Source organism: Phaenicophaeus curvirostris, chromosome Z (genome assembly GCF_032191515.1).
Source record: "Phaenicophaeus curvirostris isolate KB17595 chromosome Z, BPBGC_Pcur_1.0, whole genome shotgun sequence".
Classification (NCBI taxonomy): domain Eukaryota; kingdom Metazoa; phylum Chordata; class Aves; order Cuculiformes; family Cuculidae; genus Phaenicophaeus; species Phaenicophaeus curvirostris.
In genome coordinates, this window is record NC_091431.1 from 41,579,814 (window position 1) to 41,599,828 (window position 20,015).

Below are 20,015 nucleotides of genomic sequence, written 5' to 3' on the forward strand. Positions count from 1 at the left end.
CTGTGAACATTTTTGCTATCTTTGTGCTTTTTCTTCATATCACAGAAGGCTGGTCTTTAGTCTTCTAGTGATCCTTGATGTCGTTTTCATCTGCATCATGCTGATCACTGTAGCTTGGGGCTGTGCTACTTATTCAAGTAGGCTTTAGTACCTGAGGTATGATGAGGCCACATATAGCCCCATCTCCAATCCAGGTCTTTTCTCTAGTAATTTTGAGATTAAGGTCCTTTCAGTTTTGATGAAAACTACATTAACTAGTAGATTTTGTATGTTGGGCAAATCAGTTACTTTTTTTCAGTTTAAAAGCTTCCATCCAGTGAACACTCATGTTCAGAGTCTTGCCATGTGGGTTGCACTTCTACCTTGTGAAGGAAGTTTGCTGCTGCCAGTATTTGTATAATGCATGTACTAGCTTACTGTAAATGATGCTAACTCTGAAAACAGCAACCTCCCCTAGAAAATGAGAGTACTGTGTTAATGCATAACATGACTGTGACTTCTTTGTTCGGAATGGTTGAGTTTTCTGGCTTTCTACATGGTATTTCATGAAATCATCAGGTAAAATAAACATGAAGTAGGAACAAAAGAAAAGAAGGATAGGTATAAAAAGAAGAAAATATAAAGAAAGGTATAAGGACAAGAAAAAAAAGAAGAATGTTGTAGAAATTTTAGAAATTGCAACTTTTCCTTATGCTAAAGTTGCTGAAAGGACTTGGTCCAGGGAAAAGATTCTGATTTTTAATTTGAGGTGCGTGGAAATGAGGTGGGAAAGAAGAGGAGTGCTACGTGAAACGAAACTCAGCCGGATTCTTATATTTGTCTCAATCCAAAGCTGTTAAGTGAAATAACCCAGGTTTGCAAAGTCAAAGATCATCTCTAACAAAACAAAACAAAACCTCATCATAGATCATATGTTCTCTCTAAAAGCTGGCAGAACTGCCATGTTGTTCATTGAAAATGGAGATAATAGAAAGTAATTACTAAAAAAGGAAAAGAGAAATGTAACCTTTTATCATTGTTTACTGGTAAAATAATTGGGTTCTTTTTGTATTGTCCCACAGTATATAAAAAATAATCACAATTTTAGAATACCTAATGTAACTGTCTTCTATTCAGTTTGTTTAGTTTTTTAAATTGCTTAAAAATTACTTGAGAGCATCATGTATTTAGCGTTTTAGTTATGTAGAGATCTTTAGCAAAGCAACTATCTAAAATTTATTGATAACAAAGGCTAGCTCTTCATGACTTTTAAAGAACAACTATTTTAGATCTAGTTTAGCTTTTCCTGTCTTTTACCAACAAAATCATTTTAATCCATCTGTTACAACTTCCTTTTGACACTGAAGGCTGAGGCGTATTTTTCATTACTCAGTTGATTCCAGGAGCCTTACCTGATTAACATTCATTACTGGTAAACCCTTTTTAAGTCCCCCCTTCTTACTATGCTGTTCATTTTTGCTTCCCTTCAGCAGCAATTCCCAAAGCGGCCAATACAGCAGAGAGAAGATGTGCTCTGCTATCTTGTGAGTACTTTGACCCAGTATGTCATTTTAAAGCCTGCCACATTTGTAGGAAAGATGTGGTGTAGTGTTTGCTTTGGGTTATTCCAAAATCACCCTTCATGCAAGTCAAGCTGAGGTAAAAGAAAATGAGAATATCCAAGTATTAGGGCATCCAAGACAAATAATGTTGTTTCAAAGGGTTATAAAACAGAAGTCACAGAAAGGAAATAATGCTTAGTTGCCCTAAGATCAAGTAAAATATCTCCATTTTCTATCCTTATATTCAGCTGGTACTTACATAACCTTATGGTCAAGGGTTTAGGCCTCATACAAATTTGTCATCAAGTGTTGAGTAGGGTTTTCCCTTGGAGTAAAATACAAACTCTAACTTACATATATTCATACTCACACCTCCTTGTATTTTTCTGAGTGTCCTTTCTGATTAAATTGTTGGGTTTCTTTCTTCCCTGCTACCCCCAGGACATCTTTACACAATAAGGAAGAAGTTAGACCTTTCTCCCTCTCTCCAACTTTATCGTCTCACAGCCCTGGATTTGAATGTCCTTTGGACTTGGTCAGGGGGAATCATCCCTGAGCAGATGTTAAAGAGTCAGCTAAGGACTACTCCAGTAGTCCATAAGCAGACCATGACCCATTCTTAAGCATAGTGCCCTTTTCTGCTGGGTTGGGTTATATTCTCATCTTGAAGTGAAGCTCTTTCTCATTCTGAAGGTTTTATTGTCTGAAAAACTTTCAGTTAACAAATCACAGTTTGTACTCTCACAGCACTGGCATTAATACCATCAGATACTCACTGGCAACCCTGAAATACATATAAAGCCACTTTTATGGCTGTGATCTGCCTTGATGAGCTATAAAATGCCCAGAGAGGCTTAGACTAGAAGTATTTCAAAAGTGCAAGATACTGTTATTTGGTGCCCATCATTATTGAATTTATATTTTACATGGAAGGCTTCATCCCATTTAGTACACCAAATACCATAGGTTAAAGTGTTAGGAGATGTCTTGGACAATGATGTCTTACTCTCTCTTCTTACGGAGAGAATCTAGTAAGGAAAAAAAATAGACTTGCTGCGTTCAAAATGGAGCAAAATCAATACAAATAGTTTTGGGTTTTTTTAATTAGCACTTGGAATTCCCCTTTCCAGATACAGTAGACACTGCTTTTTCCAAAGGCAGTCAATGAAACAGTTGATCTTGCCCTGCTGATGACAGAAGGTTGACTACATGGCATAGCTTCACATAGGAGCGAAGTTGTGTTTCGTGCTAACTGCTTGGTTCCTAGATGAGCAGAATAAGTTCTGTGGGACTTGAGACTGTAAAACAGCAAAGTATTTGTAGGGCAGCAGTGGTGGACTTCTGAAGTATGCATTCACAATTCTCCAGGATGTTTAGATGACAGTATCTGCTTATTTGTCTCTTTAAACAGCTGTGCTGCTGCACAAGAATTGCTGTGATGTGCTAACCACTTTATCATTTTATTACACTTTATTACATCATAAATTTTTATATCTTCTTAACGATCCTACAAGAAGCTTAATTGTTCATAGGAACATCTTAATTAACTAGAGTTCACTAGGTTAAGAAGAACACAAATTGAAAGAGCTCTAAATGAAACAAACCCTACTACTCCATTCCATATAGCTTGATACGGTTAAAAAGGGATTTGATAGTAAGAATAAAAAGATCATACTGCTTTCAGACATTATAAAGGAATGATGATACCATGGGTAACTTTATCTCAGCTTTCTGTTTTGCAAATATGAAGTTCACTGGAAGAAGAGTATTTTTTTTTACTTACTAGGAAGAATTTGAGTTGTAGTATTATGAGGAAACTTGTTCCATATTAATTTATCAGACAACAGTGTTACTTTACTATCCCATCTCCACCTGGCTTTTGTAGATAGAAAAGATAATACAGGAAATGTATAGCCTGGGTTTCAAAGGTGAAAAGATAATATGAGAAATGTATAACATGGGTCTCAATGATGTCTTTAATTATATTCCAATTTATTACAGTCTTTCTGAACTATATTTAACAAGAGTTTTGTGAAATGGTCAGAGTACATGAATCAGAGTTGATGTTCATGAATGGTAGAGTTAGGTGTATGAACCATTCTTCCGAGGGTCTGAACACCTCCAGTTCTCAGCAACATCTCGGCAGATTTTCCTGGGAAAACTAAGGTAGTCTAGCACAGGTGGGAGAGCACTTCATAGGCTCAAACCAGAGTTGCACCCTAGGCTGAAACACTGTCATGGTCTTGACTTGCCTGTGTGAAATGCCTCTACAACACAGTACTCTATCCAAACAGAATGATGGTAACAGGTGGATGGGCAGTGCCTATTGCATTTTTATTACAGTTTTCAAGGCTGCATAGAAGATGGAATAGATTGCCAGGAGTAGTGGTGGAATTTCTCCAGCTGTGAATACCAAATTTTCTCCAGCTGTGACAAAGCCAGAGATAACCTAATCTGAGGCCCTGCTTTCCATTATAGGCTGTACCAGATAATCTACACAAATTCTTCCAACCTAGACTTTCTGTGAATCTGTGAATCACAGTTAATGGAATTCGAGGAGCATTGGGATTAACATGGTAATCTTCCAAATCCAGACCACAGCCCAGTATTCTCAAATGTGATTCTGTCTCACTGTCTCTAATGTGTCAACCATAAGGTATAAGGACCATTAAGATATAACAACACCTATGTCACCATTATTAAAGGAGAGAGTATTTTTAAGAAGGTATTAGTGGCTGACAGGAACAAGGTATTTGGCTTTGAACACAAGATAGGCAAAAGCAAAAATGCATGACTAGTCAAGATAATAAAAAGAGATATAATAATTTAGTGGCTTCCATTATAAATTGTAGGTTTCAACATTGACACTGTCAATCCACGTGTCAAAGAGCAGCGAAAGTAGAGCCCCAACAACGGGGTCTGAGCCAGAAGTCAAGGGCAACTCCAGCCCTGGTGATGCCTGCATCATGGGCTCAGTTCCTGAAGGTTTGATCATGTCAGACAGAACCAGGTGCTGGTAACTGGATCCATTGACAACCTCAGGCATGGCAAGGGAATGAGTCAGGTCAAGGGTACATCCAGGGACTTCAGTCAGGAACAAAAGAAGCAGGGGCTAGGGAAGGGGATGAAGACAAGGCTGTAACATAGGTCAGAGGGTCATCTAGAAGGCAGAACTACAGACAGGCACATCTGTGATGTACCTTAGGTAAGGAATGAAGGTCTAGACATGAGCTTTAGTAGGGGTCCTGGGTCTATGGACTGAGAATGCAGGGTGGAGATACCGGGAGAGGCTGGCCAGTGCAATGGAGGCCAGTTGGTGCATGGAGGGCTGTGACACCATGTACTGATCAATAGTTGTTTTCTCTAGCAGAAGTGACAGATGATATCAACACACATAAAAGCAACTGCATGTTGGGACACTTGGATGATTAATCTATGTATGTTTCTCCATCAGGGTCATCTTAAGCGCTGAAGTTTTCCTTCACATAGGCACAAATGCACACACTGGTGGAGGCAACTTCAAGGTCCAAATTCCACAGAAGAGAATATGCTCTTATCTTCCCTGCCATGATTCCCATAGTCAGATGTCTTCATTCTGTCAGTATGCAAGTGTCTGTTAGTCCAGATGTTTTCCTGTGAGCTTAGAATGAAGGTTGCTTTGACCACATTATGTATTAACAAGAAGGAGGGGAAAACGCCTACCACTTGATTTATTCATTTAAGGAGTCAGTTCTGAATTAAAAACATGCTTATGAGTTACCATTACACAAACTTAGGTTTACCTTGCATTTTCTGGAGAAAGCATTTTAGGTGCTTTTTGTTCTTTTTTTTTTTCCCCCTCTGTAATTATATTTTCCACTACTGAAAGAAGTTTTTTGTGTAGGAAGAAAGCATAAAAGAAAACACCTGTTTGGCTTGCAGGAATTGGCCATGGAGCCTATTTTCTTGACAAGCCAAAAGCAACCAGGGTCCCTTTAAGAAAAAAGGCAGGATTCCTCCCTGCCACCCCCCCCCACCCCCCCTTTTCCCCCTCCCCTTCATATGAGCATTGGCAGAAACTCTGACAAGCAGTGCTTCATATTTTATTACGTTCTTGTCTGGCAGAATCTCTGTCAGGCAAAAACCTTGTCAGCGGAAAACCTGTCGTAGGATCAGAGGAGACAAAAACAAGTGTCACAGAGGCAGTCAAAACTGAAGGAAAAAAAAGATTAGGCTAAAGAGAGAAAGGCAGACAATTACATTAATGCCATTGCTTTTATCTTATAGATGTGTGTTATTATCTCAGGGTGCTGAGTGCGCAATTGCCTCAAAGAAAAGTAGACAGGAGACAAGGGGAAACTTGATAGTTATTAACTGAAGAGGCAGTGTGTCAAAGCTGGATGGGGTTCAAAGTTTTGCAAAGGGATAAAAAAATTGCAGACAGCAAGCAACGTCTGTGAACAAACTGTGGTTGTGCTTTCGGCTACATAAACCTAGTAGCAACTTGGAATTAGATCACAGACAGGAAAAATTAATGAAAGTTTTCATTCAGAGTTTTTTTAATAACATTTATTTTGTGTACCTGCAACTGAAGTGCTGGGTTCATTTTTTTGATCTGTTATAAAAATGTTAGAGTATGAGGCATGGTGAGGCATGAAGACATTAATCGATTCAGTTCCTTTGTTGTTTGGGTTGGAAACACCTATTCTCAACACAAATTTAATTTTAAATGCTATTAAGAATCTTTCTACTACGTGTGAACATCTGTACATGTAAACTGTAAATCAGAAGATCACATAGGTGTCCCTCTGTCAGAGACTAAATGCACTTGGCAAATCATTTCTATTATTAGCTTTTAAATCTAGTAAGAAGCAGAAGGAAAAGTTGCTTTTGCCTATGAATCAGGTTATGCTTTACTTACTTTCCTTCTATGAACTTTTGAAATCCATGGTCTTGGTGAACATTTCTATCTGGATTAAGTGAAATGGAGATCACTGTGATGCCACGTTGTAGCTGGATTGATTCAGATTGTTCACCCAACCATATAGATGTTAATATCCCATGCTCTCTGTGCTTGTGCCGGGGGTGAATGGGGCAATTTCCTACACCGTGAAAATATTCGAGTTTTCAGTAGACATTAGCAGGTTTTTTTGTCTTTACTCACCTTTTAAGCACAGTATTTTTAAAGAGCAGTTATTTCCACCTACAAAATGTACCATATTGTACCATGTTACAGGTGCTATTAAACTTGTATATTGAGGGAGGCTAGCTTAAACTTCTCTTATGACTGCAATAGTAAAATAGCATTTAGTCATTCATAGAAACTTCTGTTCTTGAAAGGATTTGTTACTTCTTTTGCTGTGGTTGATGGAAAAGAAGAAAGTCTTGAACTCTGAAAATGTGAGGCTGTTCATGTTCACCACTACATCAACAGCTAACTAGAGTGCTCTACATTGCTGTTAGTAATACTGTATCTGTTTTACCAACATGATGTTGTAACAACAGTATTATGGTATATTTTTATGTTGGTATTGTGTAATTAGCCTGTCTGCCAATTTGAGTTTTCCTTTCTACAGGAAATTGCCTGGTTATTTAGATTAAAAAAAAAGTCAGGACATCTCAGTATTATTGTCAGGACACAGATTAAATAAAAATTCTTTTTAATTTTCCTATTGGCCCTTGAACAAGTCTAGTAATCTGGAAAGATGATGATGTTTATAAAATTCTGTATTGTCATGTGTGTGTTTATGAATTCCAACTACATCCCTCTTTTGGAAGTCAAAGAACTGGTTAGAGAAAACCTAGAATGGGACTATCATAGTGCCCAAATTTAAAACTGAAATTGAATGAGATCCATAGTGACCTGTGCATTGCAACCTACTGACTCTTCCCTGTGGTGTTCTGAGATATACAGCCAGACAAATCAGCTGAGAGAAAAGGTTTCACTAGATGTTTTCATCCTTCTGTAGAATACCTAAATATTTATCTAGGATCAGGGAATTAGGAAGAGGCATGTGTATTTACAACTCCGGTTGCATTAAAACTAGGATATTTAAAATTCTTTTATATTCATAAAAGGCAAAATGTCATGCTTTTGTGGTAGCTGTTAAAAATACAATGGAAGACCTCTGAAGTACAAGGTTCATCACTGTATACTTGTATTTCTTTTGCTTAGCAAAAGTAGAATCCATTCAGATGTATGTCTTAATTTGGTTGACCTTGTCCACTGCATATTGGGAAGGAAGGGGTCTAAGGTCAATGGGTAAATTTGCATAGCTGAACTAGTGAACTGGCCATGGTATAGATGAAATAAAAGACTTTGTCTTTATTTTCTGTCTTTTGATAAATTGAAAAAGGATTTTAGTCTGGGCCTCAAAAGTCCAGTTAAATATAAATGATGAAGTCAATTTCCCCTCCCTATTTTACTACACATAAAAAAAAAAAAAAAAAAAAAGGAACATAACAGTTCATTCATTGATTTGATGCAAATAGGTCCAAATGTGTTTTGCTGGAATTATGCATATAAGAATACTGCAGGCTGCAGTGTGAAAGATATGCATTGTATCATTTTCAAAGTTCAAACTCAGATTGTATTGAGCAGAGTCTCTGTAAAATCTTGAGGATTTTGTTTACTATTCAGGAAGGTAAGAGTGGATAAACCAACATGAGGACATTCAGGCTTAATATTAGGAACCATTTCTTGACTGAGAAAGTGGCCAACACTGGAACAGGCTTTCTAGACAGGTGGCCAATGTTTCAAGCCTGTCAGTGTTTAAGAGGCATTTGGACGATGGTTGTAATAAAATACTTTAACTGTTGTTCAGCCCTGACGTGGTCAGGCAGTTGGATTAGATGATCATTGTAGGTCTCTTCCAAATGAAATATTACATATTATCAAAATTATTATGGTGTATACTTCATACTTCAGAGTTAGGTAAGAGAAACAGTATTGAAATGTTCCTGATTCCTATTCTATTTATCAAATTAGTAATTTTTGGGTGTTGAAGGCAATCTTCTGAAACGTCTTCTGCCTCTTTATCATCCTTTTTTGCACCCTCCTGCCCCCGTCTTAGTGGTTAAAATTTCTCATACAAGTATTTGAAATTTGGAATTCTCCATGGAAATATTACCCAGCTGTATGTCGTTATAGTAAAACACAGGAACCTTTTCAGGCTGTTTCACGAAAATTTTCATTACTTGGAAAGTACATGATTTTAAGATTCATTAAGATCTCTTCTTAAGATTAAGATCTCTTCTTTCTCTATCAGTGAACAGCTTTCAACTCATATTGAGATAAATAATAACTGACTATTGCTGCAGTTCTAAGAAATGAACTGTTAAAAGTTAGCCTTTTTAGTTTAAGCACTAGCTGGATCCACTCTAGTTATATTTTCAGAAAAGGTTGCACAGGTTACGACCAAAAAGTCACAAACATGTTAAAACTTTTCTGGGTGAACTTTTGAGCCCACTGAAAGTGTAAAAAGTATGCATAATACCTCATGCTGCACCAGGAAGGGACTTATAATATACATTTTATGATGTTCAGTCACTGATAACTTCCTAATAAGGACACATCGGTTTATGCAATTTTTCAGGAATGATAAAGCTCTTTCTCTTATATAGCATATTTCATCGAGAAGTCTCCTAAGCAGTTATGAAATCATACACTGTGGATACTGTTGAAGGTATTCACCTATGAAACACGACATTGTTTATTAGCATGTAGAAATTGAACCAATAGTTTAGAAGAGAGAATGGCAAGGAATGCACTATTCATATGAAATTAGATGGGCAATTTAGAATGGCAGAATACAACTGTCTACGCTAAGGTTTGGCAAGAAGGCTAACATTAATATTCTTGTCCATTCAGAAGAAACAACAATGACACTTAGGTCCATCTCTTATTTCTTATTAGGAAAAGCATGTGTCTAACAACATAAATGGTCTCTTGAATCCACCTAGAATGCTGGTATTAGTTCACTAATAATACCAGAGGAGATATCAGTTAGAAGTACTACAGAAAGTGACTTCTGTCTGTCAACTGTTTCTTTAGCAATCTCTTTTAAACAAATAAAATCATTATTATAAATTACAAATTTTATTCTCTTGCCAAGTGCAAGGGGTTTCTATAGTCAATGACCCAAAAGAATTTCAATTTTTACTATACTGTTATTTCTCATGTGGATGCAAGTGCATTTCCTTTTTCTTCATGTACAACGTTCCTCTCTTTTTTTTTTGGTCTGTATCGTGAGATCCATCTTTAGTTTGCAAGTGTTCTTACACACCCATTCCAAAATATATCCTTTGTTGTGTTGTAAATTGCACATTGCGGTGCGTACCCTGAGTTATACTTCAAAAGGATAACTTTCACTGCTAATTTGTTTGTTACGTAATGTGCAGAATAAAGCCACAAGTCAAAATTGGAGATAATTTCACTGTCACTTGGAATGTTGATCCAACATAGGACTATTATTTCTGTGGGTAAATGTCCACAGTTTTGTAATCTCATTCTAGCTATTAGTTTTATAACCCACTCAATAGTCTTTAGATAGAGATGTCTCACAGTCATTCTGACTTGGGCCAAAATAGAATCATAACCTTAAAATCTTCAGCAAGCCAAGGCTGCTTTAGCTGGAAGAACTTGTTTTTCCTTGCTTCATGGACAAGGTATACTGTTAAGTAAAGAGAAACAAAATTAAAAAATCAAGTTACATTAGAGATGCATTATGATACAGTGCTTAAAAAGTGTTGAGTATTCAGAAAATATTAATTCAGGTCTTGACTCTGGTCTGAATTTGTGTAAACTTGGAGAAGCCAGTTAACCTCTTTGGACCCTATTATCATTCTGTAAGACTGAAGATTGTAAGCTCAAGGTGATCCAGATATGCTTAAGTAGTTTGATTGTGTGGTAGAAGAAGTTACATATATTAACACTAACATTATTTACATCATTCTTGCTGTGAGTAATAGTAATATTTTTAAGAAAATGTTAATATTTTACTTTGTTTTAATCATTCCAAATAGTTGCTTAGCTACCTAGGTACACATATATACACATCAGCACACATGCAGCACATCCTGAAGAGTAACAAAATTAATTTTCTAGGCTTTTCTAGCTAAGTACTTGGATGGCATATCTATAATGGTAGTAGCAAAATAACCATATTACAAAATATCGTATATAAAAGGAGCAAAAGAAAAAGTAGGCAGTTATTTGACCTGTTAAAAATTCAATCAAATCCCATTCAGTAGACCTTGTAAATACAAAGTTCAACAAGAAAACGAGACTGTGCTGTAACTCTTTTTACTTAACAAATTAAGAAAATGAGCTATCATCACCTTCAAACTAGTTCTCTTTTGAGTTGACACACCGTTGCATATGATGCTGACAATGTTCAAAGCAATTCCCACAGAACATTTTCAGAAAGACTACTGAGGAATTCCATCATTTTTGCTTTCACATCTTCTACTGACAAAAAATAGGTTCCTTTAAGCACTGACTTGATATTTGGGGTTTCTTCACCATAAACTCCAGTTAAAAATGGAAAAGTTTCCACTGTTGATTTCTTCAGCTTCACAAGAAAATTGATGTTAACTCACTGTTCACTCTTGCACACTGACATTTTGTGACCAACAGTAAGAAAACATCTGTATTAGAACATGCATTCACTTGTACTGAGTGAAGTGATCAAGTTGAGCCTTGTCTCACTGTGACAGGTTAGAAAATGTTCTGTAACAATCTTTTAGTCTCTCCCCAACCACTCCTGGTTCCTGAGCTACAGGGTTAATCTCGTTTTGCTTGTGTCTGACCTTGTAAATCAGTCTCACATCATGAAGCCTATATAGTTGCAGTACTTGGGAAGAACTTTTGGAAGAAAAAATCCCACCCTTCACATTCTGCAGTATAAATGTCCTGTGGAGAGTCATAGGACTGCAGTCCCTAGGCTTGGCGGTTCCTTATCTTTTTTGACCGTTAAATTAATATTTAAAGCTATTTATTCAAAGTTGACTTAACCACCAGAATAGGAAAGATCAGACAAATCATTTGCAAGAAATGAAGTATGAGGAAACCAGAACTCTTTGACAAAGTATTCCTTGGAGGAAATGTATTGAATGAAGCCAGCCAGTATATGATAAGGGCCTTTACACTCTGGATGTAAGAAAGCTATTTATCAAGAGTACGTGAACTCTCCAGTGACCATAAGCAAAGAAGAAACAAAAGTACAGGAGAAGTCCCTATAAAATGATTTTAAATACTCAGAAAGTTTTGTTTAAATAAGGCATTGAGAAGCTTAGGTGCTGCAACATAGTCCATAAAATAGAAGGAAAATTCAATTTGAACACTGATAGTAAAGTGGGTGATGTCATATGCAATTCCATCATATTTGACTTCACAAGGGGATAAGAATTACCTTCATCTTGCAAGCCTCCCCTCCTCTCATCTCTAAATTATTCACATCACAGTCAATAAGATGAAATTCACATGGAAGGGTGAAACAAACTAGTCAGCTCAAGTAGCAGTGAATTCATTATATAATCTATGGTAAATCAGGGGGCTAGTTTTTAATGTGTTTTAAAGGCTGGGTTTTAGGGTATATCTCTTATTTATTTTCCTCTAGAGGTTAAATCTCAAACCTTTCACAGTCCAGATCAATTGTGCATAGCTTCAATTTTGATCGTCACTTAATCATAAGTAGTCTGTAATTTCTTTTGAAATTAAGAGTATTGTAGTCTCAGAGGCTCAGATGAGCTCCTTTTTGCTGTAGGAATTAAAGTTAATTGTGACCTTTGGAAACCAAGCCTGGCTTGGACTGCATCTGTGAAAAAGAATCACTTAGCGGTGAGTTGTGTTCCTCATGGTGCTGTATTGGGACAAGTGCTGTTTAACATCGTCATCAATGACATGAAAAATGGGATTGAGTGCACCCTCAGCAAATTTGTAGAGGATACCAAATTGAGTGATACGGTTAAAATGCTTGAAGCACGGGATACCATTCAGAAGAACCTGAATAAGCTTGAGATGTGGGTCTGTGTGAACCTAATGAGGTTCCACAAGGCCAAGTTCAAGGTCCTGCACCTGGGTTAGGGCAACCATCAGTATCCACACAGGCTGGGGATGAAGGGATTGAGAGCAGCACTGTCAAGCAGTGCTGTCGAGGAGGCCTTCAGTGTACTGGTATATGAAATGCTGGACATGAGCCCACCACGTACGCTTGCAGCCCAGAAATCCAACAATATCCTGGAGTTTATTCTGCCCCTCTACTCTGCTCTGATAAGATCCTACCTGGAGCACTGCATCCTGCTCTGGAGTCCACATTACAGGATAGATATGTATCTGTTGGAGCAGGTCCAAAGAAGGATCACAAAAATGATCAGACAGCTGGAACACCTCTTCTATGAGGACAGGCTGAGAGAGTTGGAGTTGTTCAGCCTGGAGAAGAGAGGGATTCAGGGAGACCTCGTTGCAGCTTTTCAGTGCTTAAAGGGGACTTATAAGAAAGGTGGGTACAGGCATTTTAGTAGGACCTGTTGTGATAGGACAAGTGGTAGTGGTTGTGAACTAAAAGAAGGTAGATTCAGATTAGATATAAGGAAGAGCTATTTTACAATGAGGGTGGTGAAGCACTAGAACAGGTTGCCCAGAGAGGCTGTAGATGTCTTGCCTCTGGAACCGTTCAAGGTTGGGTTGGGTGGTGTTCTGAACAACCTGATCGAGTTGAAGATGTCCATGCTCATTGCAAGAGACTTGAGCCAGATGATCTTTGGAGGTCCCTTCCAACCCAAAACGTTCTGTGATTCTATGAATCATCTAGGTGATATTTGTCTGGAAAATAAGCGCATCTGCCAAATCCGCTGTGTTTAGATAGTTCTTTAGGCTTATTTTTTTGTGTTTCTTTTATGTCTTCTCTTAAGACATAACTTATAGTTAACCCCTTTTCTTTCAGCCTTGGACAAGCTTAGTACTCAGCACCTCTACCACCCAACCCAAGTGGAGATTGTGCAGTCCAATGTTGTCTTTGACATCAGCAGCCTGATGCTCTATGGTACTCAAGCTGTGCCTGTGAGACTGAAGATACTACTTGACCGACTCTTCAGTGTACTGAAGCAAGAGGAAGTATTGCATATTCTACATGGCTTAGGCTGGACACTTCGAGACTATGTTCGAGGCTACATCCTTCAGGTAGGAAATAAAGAAAGCATGTTTTCAAACCCAGTTAGCTGAATTTTATTTTGTTTTGTGCAGATGTAGTGACTGTGCACCCGAAGAGGTAGGGGGATGTAAAGTAAATTTAGTGTGGCATGTTGAAGAGTAATGATGGTGTTGGCAAAAAAATTACTCTATTTTTCCTAAGCTAAAAAAAAAGCATGCTCCCTCATACGGTAGTATTTATTTGTACTTGCTCATGCTTATTGTAGGAAATACCTTAAATACTGCAGATACTGAGGTTAGGTAGCTGTGAGCCTGATTTGGTCATCAAAGGCAACTGGCAAGTTTTCAGGGGCTCCTGTTTGACTTAAGAAACTAAGATCCAAATCAACAGCTCCTTCATCTTTTCTTTTCTCCTTAAACAAGATATCTAATAAGGGTAGATAAAGTGGGAGTTGTGATCATAGTTGTATTGGAAAGTATCCTTACAGTGTAATATGCAAACAGGAAAATCCTGTTTACAAGGCCAGTTGAAAAAGGTATCTTCAAATAAAGTGTTTTACAGAGATTGAGTAAGATAAAGTAAGCAAGCGAAACATAAAATAAGTAAACAAGAAAACGGGCAAGCTAGTTTTATGAGTGTGGTCACAAATGTGTATGATTGCTTATCAGAAGAATTTGATCTGTTGGATTCCAAAGTGAATTATTGCATTTCATAAGACTATTTCTGATTGAGAATGTAATACATGCTTCTGTTAATTGCTACTGACTTTGCAGAAGCTCTGCGTCATCTAGAAGCCCTCCACTTACTGAAGTGGACATGCTGAAAACCTCAGAAAATTCTAGGTTTTTGTTTATTTTTTTACTTCCTTAGGCAATTACAGTGTGCTTGGCACTATACAGAAAATATAGGAATCTTTATTCCCGCTCTGAGGAATGCTGACTGTATTTTTTAATTCCTCTTCATTTTTCTGTCCTTCATGTGAAAGGAGTAAATTAGCCTTACGTAATTCTATGGAAACCTCCATATTCTGTGTTCTTACATTTTTTTATAATCCTCTATATATAGATTTTTTCAGAAAAGCATTATGAAAATTGTAGAGCCATCATAGAGAAGGAGTAAATAAAACATTACTGTAAATAAGGTTATTCTTACTAGAAAATACACAGAAAGGAGCTCTTTAGTTGTTATAGGATTCTCTTAGGCATCTATTTTGTAAAAGCCAGGTATTATACATGTTCAAATACGATAGAAACCATTTTTTCCATTACCAGTCTAAACCTTATGTGTAACTACGTATTTATACAGTAGATATCTGTAGATGTTTGTATGATATATATGCATGGACATGTATCTGTGGATATTATATGATACATAATTTAGATAGATCCATGATAGATATCTATAGATACAGCAATGGCATTATGTGCATATTGCATCATATTCTAGGTTCCTGGATTCTGAACGCTACTGATCAAAAGGGCTGAAGAAATGTGATTTACAAAGGAATACATGTAAATACATGCAGCTTTTCTAAGATACAACATTAGAATCATAGAATCATAGAATCATAGAATAACCAGGTTGGAAGAGACCCACCGGATCATCGAGTCCAAACATTAAGTCCAACCATTAGAAGATTGCTGGGTGCTAAATGTGATTAATAGTTAGGCATGATATATTATAAGCATAGAATGTAATTCAGTGTCCCTTACAGACAAGAAGACTGACTGAAATCAGTAGTTTTCTTGTTTTAAAGGTCATAGAATCAGGATCATATTGATTTTGTTTTAATTATCTGCTGGAATGATCTTAATATATGCAACAATGGCTTCTAGTATAATTCCATAGAGGTTTATACAGACTGAGATTGTGACCTATGCATCTGAGTGATGTAAAAGCCTATAATACACCATTAGGTCAGAGTTCAGTTTATGTGACTAAAACTCAATCACATCGTAGCCCGCAAGGCATGAGTTTTACCGCTACTACCTTCAACAACAGCATATTGAATATTGTGTCAGTTAAAGGAGAAAAATTATCAGTGAAAGTTAAGGGCAGCTGTTGCAGTCTTGCCACATATTGACTTGGTTAGCACTCTGCTGTGGATTGTGTTAGCAGGTGAATGAAGACATAAAGTAGGTGTAGTCTAGTCTGTCTGTTAATTTAGCTCTCTCATTTCAAAGAATCATGGGCTGGTTGTGGTTGAAAGGGAGGTCATCTTGTCCACCCCTCCCTGCCCAAGCAGGCCACCTAGAGCTGGTTGCCCATAGCCATGTCTAAGCAGCTTTTGAAGGGTTCCGAGTATGCAGGCTCCACAACCTCTCTGGGAAAAAGCTGTATTTTTTTCCATTAAAGCTAGGAAGCTCAGTTTGTCTAGAAAGGGAAACTGCCATGATGAGAAAACTTGGGAAAGTTAGTGAAATCTATGATAATAAAAAAGTCATTTCTAAAAAGTAACTCTATTGCAGCTATTTGATGAAAAGGAGAAAAGGGGCGTGCAGGGGCATTTGAAAGTAAATGCTTAGTAATACTGGCAGAGTAAAAGTGCATGCAGATGAGAACTACAGGTACTCTCTCCTTTGAGCAAAAGGTGCTGCTCCATGAAGCTCGTAATTACAGAATTGGAACTCTTCACAGAATTTTTTGAGGCTTTCAAACTCAGCTGTTCCACACAAAAAGCTTCCAGTGAAATAGCATGAACCTCCTGCAGGAGTACCAAATATATCAAGTACTGAAAGATATTATATAGAGTATCACAGAGCTATGGGGTTGTTGCAGTAAATTCAGGAACATCTGACTCTCAGTCTGGAAGTATGGTTCTTTTTTTACTTCCCTGTGCAAACTTTTCTGAGTTATAACCTACTCCAGTGAATGCTGTTAAGTTTACATGCTCATTGTATGTCAAATACACAAATATATATCTCTTGGTAAAGGTAGTTGGAGAAGTATAAACCAGTAAACTGGCTTGTTTGTTTCTAATCTAATTAAAATGATATTTTAAACAAAATTATGGATGTCACTGTTTGGCATTAAAAAGAACATAGTAGCATTGGGAACATGTGCTCAGAAACACAGACCCTGGTATCCTAAGTCTCTTCTACAAGGACTAAAAGAAGTACCAGAGTAGAGAAAAGAAATGATTGTCACAAATTCCAGAATACTTGATTTTAGTTCAAGTTCTAGTGTTCACTAATTAAACACGGTGCAAACGATTTTTAAAGCTGGTACAGAATTGCATTTCGTGCCTTAGGAAGGTCTGAGACATCAGTCTGTGCTGAATTTCTCCTGAATCATGATTGAAGTGTTAAAATTTTTTAATGTTGTCCCTAAGTGGGGTTCTTTTTGGAAGGAAAAAAAAAATCTTAGGGTAGATGTATCCACTCAAAATCAGTATTTCTAGTATTACCAGGCATGTTCTGTTCTGGTCAAGATCTATAATGAAACTCTTCTTCCCACATAAAAAGAAAATACTTTTTTACTCAGTAATTTTTGAGAGATCACTGTTCGCTGTGCTTGAGAAAACAGAGAAAACCAGCGCCTCACTTGTCGTGTATTAGTGGTGCAAGGTGGGTGGGATTATTTGTAATACTCTTATTTTAACTAATAATGTTTCTAAATAGCAAATTAAAAAGCAGTGGACATAGAAAAATGCAATATTTATTGCTTCTTTCAGTGCATGTGTAGATGGAGCAGGAAGCAAAGGAAACCTGAAGCGGGTGGAGCTAATACGATACACCACCTTTCACATTTGAGCACAGTCACAACATTGCCAGTGATGGCTGGAAGGCATTAAGAGCTGGCAAGCTTTTTCTGGCCTCTGTGCAATAAACCTAGTTTCTGCTGAACATATACCTACCTGTGAAATGTCCGTGAGTGACAATTTGATCAGCAGTCTCATCGGATTGGCCATAAGATTAACATTTCAAAGGGCGAGTTGTTCTCTCATCTTTAGAAATTATCCTCAAAAAAAACCTTGCTGCACAGGGAAACTTTCTGGACTGTTTTGCCTCCATGGGAATCCAGTCTGTTTCTGAACTTGTTTAGTCAGTACCTCTCTCAAGTAACTAAGTTACTTATTTGGTGTGGAGCTGTTAGTGAGCCTGTAGGTTTTCTCTTAGGGGGTAGCCAATACAAAAACCATCTTTTATGTTGTTTTGGGTCAGATTCTGCACCTTAAAAAAGCTGTGATTAGTGGCTTTATTGATTTGGGTTAAGTTACTTTTGCCGTAGACAGCAGCTCAACTGTAAGTTTCCATCTCTGGTTTGGTTCCAGCTGAGCTAAGTGAAGAGGTGACTTTGCCAGCTGTTCTCTGCTCCTCCAGTGGAGTAAACTTTGCCCTACCCATTTGCTTGGGTAGCTACATATACAATTTCTCCCTAACCAGTTTGTCTCTAAACAAGCTAGGTTAGAAAAATCCTCCTGCTAATCATGTGCAAGTTAGCTCTGATTATTCTGAGACAATACGGCTAGAGAGCAATTATGCCACTAGCAGTGAACAGCTGGGGCATTCAGCTTTTACACTTATCCAGCTGCAGATGACAGGACATGTGACCGCAACTTAGAGGCCATAAACTGCTCTTTCCAAATAATGATTCAGTGTTTTGAGTAACAGCTCAACACTTCTTCAACTGGTTTGTGATCAAATAGTTTTAATACCTTAGTGCAAAAAGGACTAAATTAGGAAAATAAATTTTATCTTTACAGTATGGAGACAGAAGCAGACACACAGAACAGAACATTGGCAGAATCAGGAAAAGGGGCTAGACCTAGGAATCACATTCTTACCATTGTTCCCTTGAAAAACGCAGATTATAGTCACTAGCTCATAGGCGATGTGTTGGCTGCCGGACTCTTTGGTGCCACTCACAGCTGTAAGAAATTCTAAAAAAATAATATCAAAAAAGCCAAAATCAAAACTAAAGCCAACTGGAGGAGTATGGGTATTCTGTTGGCCCAAAAGGTGAGTAACCAAAGTTCATGCACTGGACCATGCACAGGGAATCATTAATCGTAAGTGAATATCTTTTCCATGGCAATGTCAGTGCTGGAAACTGATGAAATTAAAAAACATTAAACATCATTTTCTGCTTTGGGAAGACTGGAAATAGGAGTATGATGCTTTTCCTGCCTCTCAGGTTTCACTGTCAGAGTAACTAATTTTAAAAGTAAGAAAAGAACTCTGGAATTAATGACATCCTCTGCCACTGCTAACTTGGGCTTGTGTGTTTGCCCACAGATCATCAGCACAATCCCTACTTTACAAATTTAGTTAACTCTTCAGATGATGAACAGGATGGACTGTGGATTATTCTCATTGCTGTGTTGGTTGTGTAGGGCTATAACAACTGTTGAGCAGTAGCAACTGTGTCAGTCACTGAAGTGGGCTAACAGTAAACTCTGGGAGGGTTGGGGTTGTTGAATGTAGGCATTGTTTCAACAGAGTTTCCCATTAAAAAAAAACAAAGTAATTCAAATTGTGAAATACATAGTGGAGATTGAACCATTCAATTCTGAGAATCTTAAAGAAAAAACCTTATTAGATGCTCACACATATTGTTGTTATATTTGATTGCAAATTTCTCAGATTTTTGGAAAACAGTTGCTCTTGTTGGAATGGGTTGTTTTTATTTGCCATCCTAGCTTAACATGACTAGATTGTTCATGCACACCCTACTGCCATCCAGATTAACTCAAAAGATTCGGAGAGACACCAGAGAAAGAAATCTGAGCTTCTGTAGTAATACCATTCTTAATTTCTTTTCTGTTCTTTCTCTGAGTAATCCCTTAGCACCTCATTCCTTCTAAGCAGGTGAAATAATAGCCATATGCACAGATGGAAATTGCTTTATTGTTCTTAAAATTAAATATTGCCCACCATTGGCTTCTCTGTGAAGGATTTCAGAAAAGCGTGAGTTCTGTAGCTATCTGACCTCTTTTAGCTACTTTATAGTCTTAGTTTTCCCATCTATACTCATTTACCTCCTTTTAAGATGTTTGAAGTTTTGCTGCAGAGCCCAAGTGCAAGGGCTATTTAATTAAACAGCTTGTCAAACAGCCTCCATTGCTTAAATGTTAGAAAGAAGGAGCATTAGAAATAAAACAAAAAAAACAGCTGCTCTGAAGATATCATTTTTGCCAAGGTAGACAAGTGGTGTCAGGTCATTGTAGTGATATCACACTTTCAGTTCAATGTAGTCTGCTACCTGTAATCACAAGCCATGTGAAGTTTCTGTCAGGTTTTTTTTTTCCCCTGAGTGCCATCAGTTGATTTATTGTTCAATTTTGATAGTCACTTAATCATATGTATTCTGTAATTTCTTTTGAAATTAAGGGTATTGTAGT

The 20,015-nt window shown here is 37.4% G+C and overlaps 1 protein-coding gene across 11 annotated transcripts in view; it reads left to right on the forward strand.

Annotated features, from left to right (window-relative positions):
- BNC2 (basonuclin zinc finger protein 2) overlaps window positions 1-20,015 on the forward strand; it is a 327,495-nt gene that overhangs the window by 214,768 nt on the left and 92,712 nt on the right. For all 11 annotated transcript variants that reach the window (XR_011339367.1, XR_011339368.1, XR_011339369.1 and 8 more), the window contains one exon: window positions 13,466-13,701. Coding sequence is in view for 8 of the 11 variants with exons in the window: in XM_069879960.1 (XP_069736061.1) it covers window positions 13,466-13,701 (236 nt within the window). In the remaining 3 variants the exon portion in view is untranslated. The remainder of the gene's footprint in view (window positions 1-13,465; window positions 13,702-20,015) is intronic.